The sequence below is a fragment of the Megalobrama amblycephala genome, linkage group LG1, assembly GCF_018812025.1.
Source record: "Megalobrama amblycephala isolate DHTTF-2021 linkage group LG1, ASM1881202v1, whole genome shotgun sequence".
In the NCBI taxonomy this organism is placed as follows: domain Eukaryota; kingdom Metazoa; phylum Chordata; class Actinopteri; order Cypriniformes; family Xenocyprididae; genus Megalobrama; species Megalobrama amblycephala.
Window position 1 is genome coordinate 60516016 of NC_063044.1, and position 9219 is coordinate 60525234.

Below are 9219 nucleotides of genomic sequence, written 5' to 3' on the forward strand. Positions count from 1 at the left end.
CAATAAATCACCAACATCTAAACCTCTGTTAATTCTCAATAGCTTGTATCCCATATCTGGTATGACAGAAATAAAGTCAATCTGGTTAGTAATAAGTGAAGCTGGTAATGGTGTTTGTGGAGTTGTTTAATCCTCATCTGCTGAGATCTTGAGAGATTTAATGTCTTTTATTTTCAGTTGATTTCATCTAAAGCTGTGTCTCAAGTTAGCTGTAGTTCTTGTATTTCTCTTTCCTTCAGAAATTCTGCTTGTTGTCATCAGCTGTCTTCAATAATGCTCAATCATTACAATTACATTTATGTATATTTATGGACATCTCAGGTTAAACTTAATGAATTTACCTTTATTTAAGGAAGGAGGCCTGTTTGTTCAGTGGTCTGAATTTATATTTTTAAGGAAATTTAGCAGTTTTATTAAAAAAAAAATAATAATAGTATAATTGTTGAATTTTACTGCATTTTCTCTGTAAATATACATTTTTATACAATTTTGAAAAAAAAAAACTGACATCTTTATGGACATCTCATGCTAACATTGTAATTTTCTCCATGAAAATACTAATTAAATAAATAATTCTTCCATTTTCATCCTGTTCAAATGAGCAAAACTATTCAAAATTATTAAAAAAACTATTTAACTGTCAAAAATTAAACTTTTAAGCCCGGCTTTCTCAAGACTTTTTGTGTTCAGCAATTAGTTCAGTCATTTTATGATCCTGCTCCATATGGAATCCGTTTCACTCTCTGCAGAAACAACATAAGAAAGAAAAGCAAAGCATCATTTACTTCTGAAAATGCAACTCTCATCTCATTCTTGTTCAGGTCAGACAGCAGTGCTTCAGATGTCTTTGCTGTGGACTCAAACCCAACAACATCAAAAGTGTCCAGAAAAAATGTTGAGGACTACAGCATCCATATTCAGGAAATGAATGAAGCACCATTATCATACAGTGAATTAACACTACAACATAATCAACGCTTTCAGATATTAACACCAGTCTCAGCTTCTGCCTGTAAATTATCCTAATGTATACTGGTCTTATTTTATAACTGTCATCAATTTTGATGTAAATCTTTGAACTTTCTTTACTATTAGTTTCTTGGTGGAGGGTTTGTTGCCTCATTCTTTTAGACCTGTGTGTGATTTATTTAACTTGAGACCCCTAAAGTAATTTGTGTTTCCTTTTGTTCACTATAATCCTTTAGTTAACCTTTAAGAATATTATGTGTGACGAAGACAGTAAATGTAATTTTTTTGCATATTGATATTAATCAGTAAATAATGTATTTGTTTCCTTGTGTTTTTCTGCAGCTTTAATGAGTCTCTATTAAATATAAAGGACATTATCTAGTAGAATTACACTTTTTACAACAGATGTTTCACCATATATCTTCATATACTCTACCAGCCACTTCAGAGATTATATGTTCATAATATTATCATATAATTAAAGTTTTAATCATAGACATGTTCATTCATCCACAAGACATTATTCACATTGACTGAATGATATCACAGACTCAAATATGGCATAGTTTACAGGTATGAAAATATCTACGTTTAGAAACAGCTTTACATACTTTGACAAGCATAGTTACAGAGTAACTGAGGGATGATATATTCTTAATAGTAATTTCACCCCAATGAGACCATAAATGTTTTTACACGCACACACACACAAAAATAAACCTACAAAAAATGTTAAAATACAATAAGATTTGAGTGCATGAGTTCATTTAATATAAATTATATAAACTAACCAGAGATTATGAGATTATTGCTTATGTATTGCACGATCATTTACTTGCAATTTGTTTGGAACAAATTCACTTCATTACAGAAAACAATTTGATCAAGTTCAGGCATTCTGTGTCTTCCTCCTGCACTCTTTATGGTGGAGTTTCAGACCAGAACAGACCTGAAAAACTATAATTTTCAATCATAAACAAGTCTTTTCTCAAATAATAAGGGATGATTTTGGGCTACATCAGCAACAAATGAAACTAAATGATTAAATATTAGCTCAGATGACGTCAGGCATTCATCTACTCCTTGGTGGATTTGCATCTCTGATGCAAGATGTAAAGTAGCGGATCTGTGTTTATCACAGAAGAATGGGAATAAAGAGATAAGGTGTTCCTCCAAACTATAGTGAAAATCAACAGGGTTCAAAGGTTTCACTCTCCAAAATGGACATAAATGTAGTGTGAAAGTAATACATACAACTGTTCACTTTGAATAATGTAAATTCACACTCAAATCATGAACAGTTCAAATAATATACAAGATCGCAACTAGGATCATAGATGAACTTAGACTCTGGGCCTTTTGAAACCTGATCAAGAATTTGCTGCAAACAAGATTTTACAATATAGTAACAATAGGATCCTATGAAACTATTCACACTGGGCACAAATATGTGACATTTGACTTCTTTTAATGAAGAGCATCTTTTGGAGAAACTTTTAAAAGCCTAGTTCAAACAAAGCAAATGTGCCAAGTTAGACGTGACCTTTGTATTCATGTTGGTTTCATACATATAAAATCATCTTGGCATGTGTTCTGTTTTTGTGTATGAATTTGAATATGAATTTGAATTTGAGCAGGAGGAGAAAACAGATTGTGTTTTCTCAGGTGATAATTGTCATTGACACCTCTGACTCTCAAATGTTTACATGTCTTCAGCCGAAGATCATTTAAAGATAAACTCATATCAGGTAAGACACTCTTGAAATACTTCATATATCAGATGAGAATAAAGTGCTTTAGTGTCACTATTAATCCTGCAGTTGTTTGGTCTTTATTAACTGTTAGTGATTCATGTTTCAAGTAATTTATAGTCTGTTGTTGAGCAGAGGAAATCCTGCAGATCATCTAATCTCTGATATTTTTCATGATAATGAAGAATCAGCTTTTCAAACTGTATCATGTACTCACATGTGATGTATGTGTTAATTGGAGTAATTCGGTTTATATTATTTATATTGCAAGGGTTACAGACAGACATGAAGTCAAAATCAAATTGATAGATAGACAGAACAGACATCAGTATTCACGTGAAAACTAAATCACTTTGTTATCATTTGACAGTTTTCAGCCTGTGTTAAATATCTCTGCAGGAACTAACAGTAACACGGCTAGAACGAACTGCTCTCCTCGTCGCTGTCTTTAGTTTTGCTTAGGATTACGGTTGCAAAGGGGATGAAAATTTCCGGTAAATTTTCTGGAAAGTTTCCATGTGAAGTTAAGTTGGGGAATTTTGGTAATATTCCAAGGTGGACACTTAATGAGAATTTACAGGAATTAAAGGGGATTAATTAGAAATTTGCAGTAATTTATACAAACTGTATCATATACAAACATAAACATTTCGTTTGGCCATAAGTAAACTAATACAAATAACAACAACAAAAAAAATAATAACAAGTTTTGGGAATCTACTGAGGTAAATAACAGCTCGGAGGTATGTGACATCCATACTGACGTGATGAATCCGATCTTCAATCAAATGGAACTGGATGAAGTATTTTGAATGCTCCAATATTAGCTCTGATCTAATAATCTCTCAGATCATGATATCACATCTCAGTTAAGTACATCATATTAAAAAAAAGGAAGGAAGGAAGGAAGGAAGGAAGGAAGGAAGGAAGGAAGGAAGGAAGGAAGAAAGAAAGAAAGAAAGAAAGAAAGAAAGAAAGAAAGAAAGAAAGAAAGAAAGAAAGAAAGAAAGAAAGAAAGAAAGAAAGAAAGAAAGAAAGAAAGAAAGAAAGAAAGAAAGAAAGAAAGAAAGAAAGAAAGAAAGAAAGAAAAATAATTACATCACAACAATTTTAATTCCAGGCCCAGATACATTTACCTTTTAATATCAACAACAATAAACATGAGTGACACAAATAAATCATCACATTGCTGAATTCAAACTGTTAGATTCATTATGTTAGATTCTTATGTAGGAATGACAAAAAAAAAAGTATAAAAAAACAACAACAAAAAATAAAAATAAGAATAATAATCAACTACACAAGAGAAAAACAGGCATGCACAAAAATATCATGGATTCCAAAGTTCAAAAAAATAAAAAATAAAAAAATTCCCTCACAAAAAGCTCCATTTACATGTGAACCGCTCTCTCAAACACAACTTTCCAATGCTTTAAGATTATTTAAAGTGGATTAAGCATATTTCTCAAAATGAATATAACATGCACCAAAAGTATGAAAAAAAACAACAACATAATGGATATACAGTTGCTCTGGTTGTGGTGGCCACGTCTGTTGTGATGGTTCCTGAAGGCTACGGCAGCGAACAGTGAGTTGTTGTTTGAAAGTAATTTGATTAGCAGGAAATAAAACAGCTCGGGGCTTTTGTGACATTTATAACAGCTTGGAGGTATGTGACATCCATACTGACGTGATGAATCAGATCTTAACCAAATGGAACTGGATGAAGTATTTTGAATGCTCCATTAGCTTTGATCCCAATCTGACTCCTGATTTATGATGCCACCTGAATCATAATCAGACAGTGTTCATTTGTTGGCCAGTAGATAACATTTCTTGACATTTCCGCCATTTGATATAAATGCATTCTTTACATACACTGTATCAGCACATACATACTTTAAAAATATTTAAAAACTCAAAACCTGAAATAGTATTTCTGAAAAATATATGCAGTAATTATATTGTGTTTTCCTCTAAACAGCTGCTGGATTAAAATGGATAAAGATTTTATCTGGAGTTTTCTGGGTCCTGTTTGTGTCATACTAGTGGTAAGCACATTTCTTATTTCTCTTGATTTTAATTCATATTAAAGGGAAAACAAGGTGATTAGTTCTTCATTTTCTACTTTTCAGTTAAACATGATTCTCTTCATCTGCATCACCATCAGTCTGAACTCAACTCTCAAAAATCTGAACGCTGAACTTTCACAGATGAAACAAAGTAACAAAAAGTAACAAACTTTAAGAGGCTCCACAGCTAGAGTCTCAAACCACTGCCTGCTGCTGCTTCTGATTGCTTTTAGACTGAAAAGCTGCCCCTAACTGCTGATCTAGGATCTGTTTTCTTCATAATAATAATAGCATATATTAGAGAAAAACATGTTTGTTGATGTCTTGAATGCAATGGCCAATCATATGTGTTTTAAGTTAGAATTCACTCACCGCTCAAATTTTTGGCCAGTGCAGAGTTCTAGCAAATCATCTTTAAAGTCAGGTCGTCTGAGACAACTTTTGAGAATCCTAAATGATTCCTATAATCCTAAGCAAAAAGTCTGTAGTCTTTGATATCTAGTTTGACATGTTTACCGACAGCCGGTTAATGACCCTGTCCGAAGATTTGGCGCACAGTCCTGCAGTGTGACTTCTCCTATGACAAACGTCAAATTCGCTTTTCAAGACAAGCCAAGATCAAAATTAATGCTAGAGATGTCTTTGTTAGCCACACCACATCTGCATCAGTCTTCTGCTGGCTCACCTTCTGTTCCTGCTCACACAACAGTTCCTGAGCCTCATACGCCGTCATCAGGTGAGAATGATGAAGGAGCCCTACAGCTCAGCACAGCCTCACTGAGAATCATCATGACCGTCTCTCTTGGTCTCCAGGTGTTGTGTGCCGCGATATCAGGTGTGCTGCAGTTCCTGTTTCTCTCCGGCTTTGTGTGGATGTTCATTGAAGCTGTGCTGCTCTTCATCTGTGTGAAGAACCTATCACAGATCAGCTCCAAAAAGAGGGAGGTGCTTAGCAGTGGATTCTTGTGTGGATTCAACTCTCACAAATCTCAATGCAGAAGTTTTACAGATGAAACAAACCAAGTAACAAACATGATTTAATTGCTCTGTTAGAAAAATAGTCAATAAAGACACATTTACACTCTCTCTCATTTATTCCTCTCCTCTGCAGGATTATGACATTTAAAACACTGGCTCAGTTTGTGGTTCTTGGTTGCTCCTGGATTCTGGGTTTCTTCACTAATGACAGTAAGGAGCTGGAGATCCTCTTCCTGATCTTGAACTCCCAGCAGGGAACCTTCATTTTCCTGATCTATTGTGTCCTCAATAAACAGGTCAGACATGTTTCAATTCTTCTCTATGAGTAAACCATTTCAGTGTCTTCAGAGACAGAAAGGGAAAGGAAAGCATCAGTATATACTTTGAAAATGCAAATCTAGTCATATCTGTTTATTATAAACAAATTTCACTATGGTTGATGAGTTTCAGAGGTTAAATTGATGTCATGAAGTCACTCAGCTCCTCTCGTCTCATTCTTGTCCAGATCAGACAGCAGTACAGGAAGTTCTTCAGATGTCTTTGCTGTGGATTTAAACAACACTGAGGACTAAAGAAACATGATCAGGAAATAAAACTGCTGAAGTGATTTTCTATGACAGAATCAATATTTTTGGATGTTAATTGTCATGGTCACCGCTAATTTCTGTAAACGATAGAAAACATGTTATACAAGTAGTAAAATGTTATTTGATGTGAAGCTCATAAACTTTTATTTAGTCTTTTTTAAACGCACAGGATTTTCTCAGTGGAGGGTGAAAAGCATATTTTTGCAGATTCCTCAAAATAATCAAACAAACATTTTACAAGTAAATTGTAACACAATCACACCAACAAAGACTGTTTGTTTCCGTTCACTGTTTCTCCTTGCCTTGTTTGTCATCATAGTCACTGATTTGATTTTGTCATTGTGTTCAGGTGTGCTACTGTCATTATCCCGTCTATTTAAGTTCAGTTCAGTTTGTGTGTCTTTGTTGGATTTTGTCAGTGTTAATGTTGTGTTGAAACTGCCTATTGGTGTTGGATCTTATCTTGTGGATTAAATAAGCATGTTATATCCCACTTTCTTCATCATGTCTTTGTATCTTACAACACAATCCGTGACATAAATGTTGCAAAATTAAAAACAAAATTGAAATCTATTTGTGTACAGTAAAGGGAAATAACAAATTAATTTACATGGAATCACTTATTTAGTGTAAAGTTATAAATGATATTTTTGTTTGTGGAGCTCAGAAAGCTGACTGTTTCTTCTGTAACAAACAAACAAACAAACAAACAAAAAACACTTGCATTAAATGTAGCTTTAACGGCTCATTATCTAGTCAAAATCACTATAGTTCTTGCATTCAACATTTGGATTCTACTGTACTATTAGTTTGTAATCCCAAATAGTTTGACCTTTCAATACAAAGAATCCATTCAATACACAATTTCATCTATATTTAAACCCTAGAAAATCCTCATCCACTGACTCTTCAGTGAAATGGTCTCCTAGCTGAATTTGCATACTTAATGACTATCAGATCGGATTTCGAGATGGAGTCCGTTCTTCACAGGATCATTAAACACATAGAAAAATGCATTTGTCCGCTGTGTGACATATCTCAATGAATAGCTCGAGTCCGGAGCTTTACGGAGAGATCAAACTCGACAGATCAGAAAGGCATAGAAAGGAAGTTATGGTTTACAGACAGAATTCTATCATTAAAATGCACACTAGCACAAATACACTAATTTAAACACTAGGAAACATGCATACGCTTCAAAATACAGGATGGGTATATGTGTTGGCATAATTGTATACAGTCAAAAATGTATGTTTGTGTGTTTCTGTATGTGTCTGTGTGTGTGTTTTTGTGTGTGCCTGTGTGTGTGGGGCGTTGGAATGTGGATCTGGCCCGTAGTCCACATGAGGGGCCCCTTTGATGTCCTAAGAGCAAGGAAATTGGGCCTCCTGTGTTACCTCGGAGGGCAACAAAGGTGTCAAGTGGGCTCATCTTTAGCAGACCGTTCGGAGCCGATTTAGTGATTAACGAACACAGTTCATCAGGTTAAAAGCGTTCTGAAAACTCCAAAGTTTATTGATTATCCTGATACATGTGCATATGCTACATTACAATGTGTTCAGCTATTGCTGGATGTACAGAGACTTCCACAAACAGCACAACGTCTCTTTATCATCCCTGACATCTTAAACTTTGTTCTTTCTAGTTTAAAAGTACTTTTGAAATGCCTGACATGATCTGACAACCTCTCTGCACTTGACTTAAATGCTCTCTCGTTACCTCACTGCCGCTGTGGTGCTACTGAACCAAAACCTCTTTAGAGCAAACCTCCAAAACTGTAATGTGATGGACAGAAGTGAAAAACATTTGATTATTCTTGAAGTTTAACCTTACGGGTTTCTTTTACTCCGGGTTGGATTTGCAACTGTGATACAACATGTAAATTAGTGAGATGAAACACAGATTATTGTATTTTTCTAATCAAAGTTGTATACTTGTCATTTGACGGCCCGATACGAGGCTTGTCGCAAACATCCTCTATTGTGTGGTGTTATTATGATTATTTAACTACTCCCGATCGAGACGGAGCACCCCCAATCTCAAATCGTAAATATCAAATAAACAGAACAGGCTCCAGGAGAGCCTGCTGACAGCGTTGATTGTCGATTGCATTTGTTTTTCTTCTCAAGTCACGTTTGATCTCGTGAGTCTCAGTGAGATCTCGTCTCACTGTGAAAACGTTCCTGTGTTCATTTAAATTCTAATGCTAAAAATCGATTAAAACTATCATTATGTCTGTGGTCTCCCACCGTTTTAAAATTAAGATTTGAAAATCGTCTAGTGTGTCCCAGGCCTCAGTCTCTGTCTTTATTTACAAATTGGTTTTAGTTGTGTTTCTCCGTTTTCTGCTAGTATTAATCACTGAAGTCTGTTCCAGTGTATTCTGCTTTACTGTGTGATTTCTTATGACACCACAGTTCTTTCTTTCAAAACCTGTTGTCAGATAGCACATTAAAGGGACTATTTTCCCAAAAATTACAATTCTGTCATCATTTTCTCACCCTTTTGTCATTCCAAACCTGTATGACAGTAAAAATTGGCAAGTGGTTATTCATGTTAAAATTAAAAAATCAAATCAGCTTCAAAAGAGCTTCATGTTGTAGTGTGTTTAGGAAACCTGATTTAAACTGTTCAAGATTTGAGAGATCAATTTGTTTCATATAAGTATATGTAATAAAGTTTCAGCCCTGTTTCAGTTGGTTGAATGGTTTATGCTCTTCTTTGAGCTCTCTGAATTATTATCCTTAATAAGATAATATTTGTATAAACTAAGACAGAATATTTGTTGCAAACAAGATTTTACAATGATTTTACTATGTTGAAGTTTGTAATGAAGAGCAGTTTGGTCACTTGGTGAATGTG

The 9219-nt window shown here is 34.5% G+C and overlaps 1 protein-coding gene across 2 annotated transcripts in view; it reads left to right on the forward strand.

Moving 5' to 3' along the window:
* The window catches only part of LOC125278075, a 41717-nt gene extending 36231 nt beyond the window's left edge, over positions 1–5486 (forward strand). The window contains exon 13 of one of the 2 annotated variants that reach the window (XM_048206876.1): positions 4856–5486. In XM_048206876.1, the coding sequence (XP_048062833.1) occupies positions 4856–4957 (102 nt within the window). In that variant the 3' untranslated portion in view covers positions 4958–5486. Of the gene's footprint in view, positions 1–821; positions 1685–4855 lie in introns of those variants that run through there. The other variant, XM_048206867.1, reaches the window with a different exon arrangement.
* The last annotated feature ends 3733 nt before the right edge of the window (positions 5487–9219 follow it).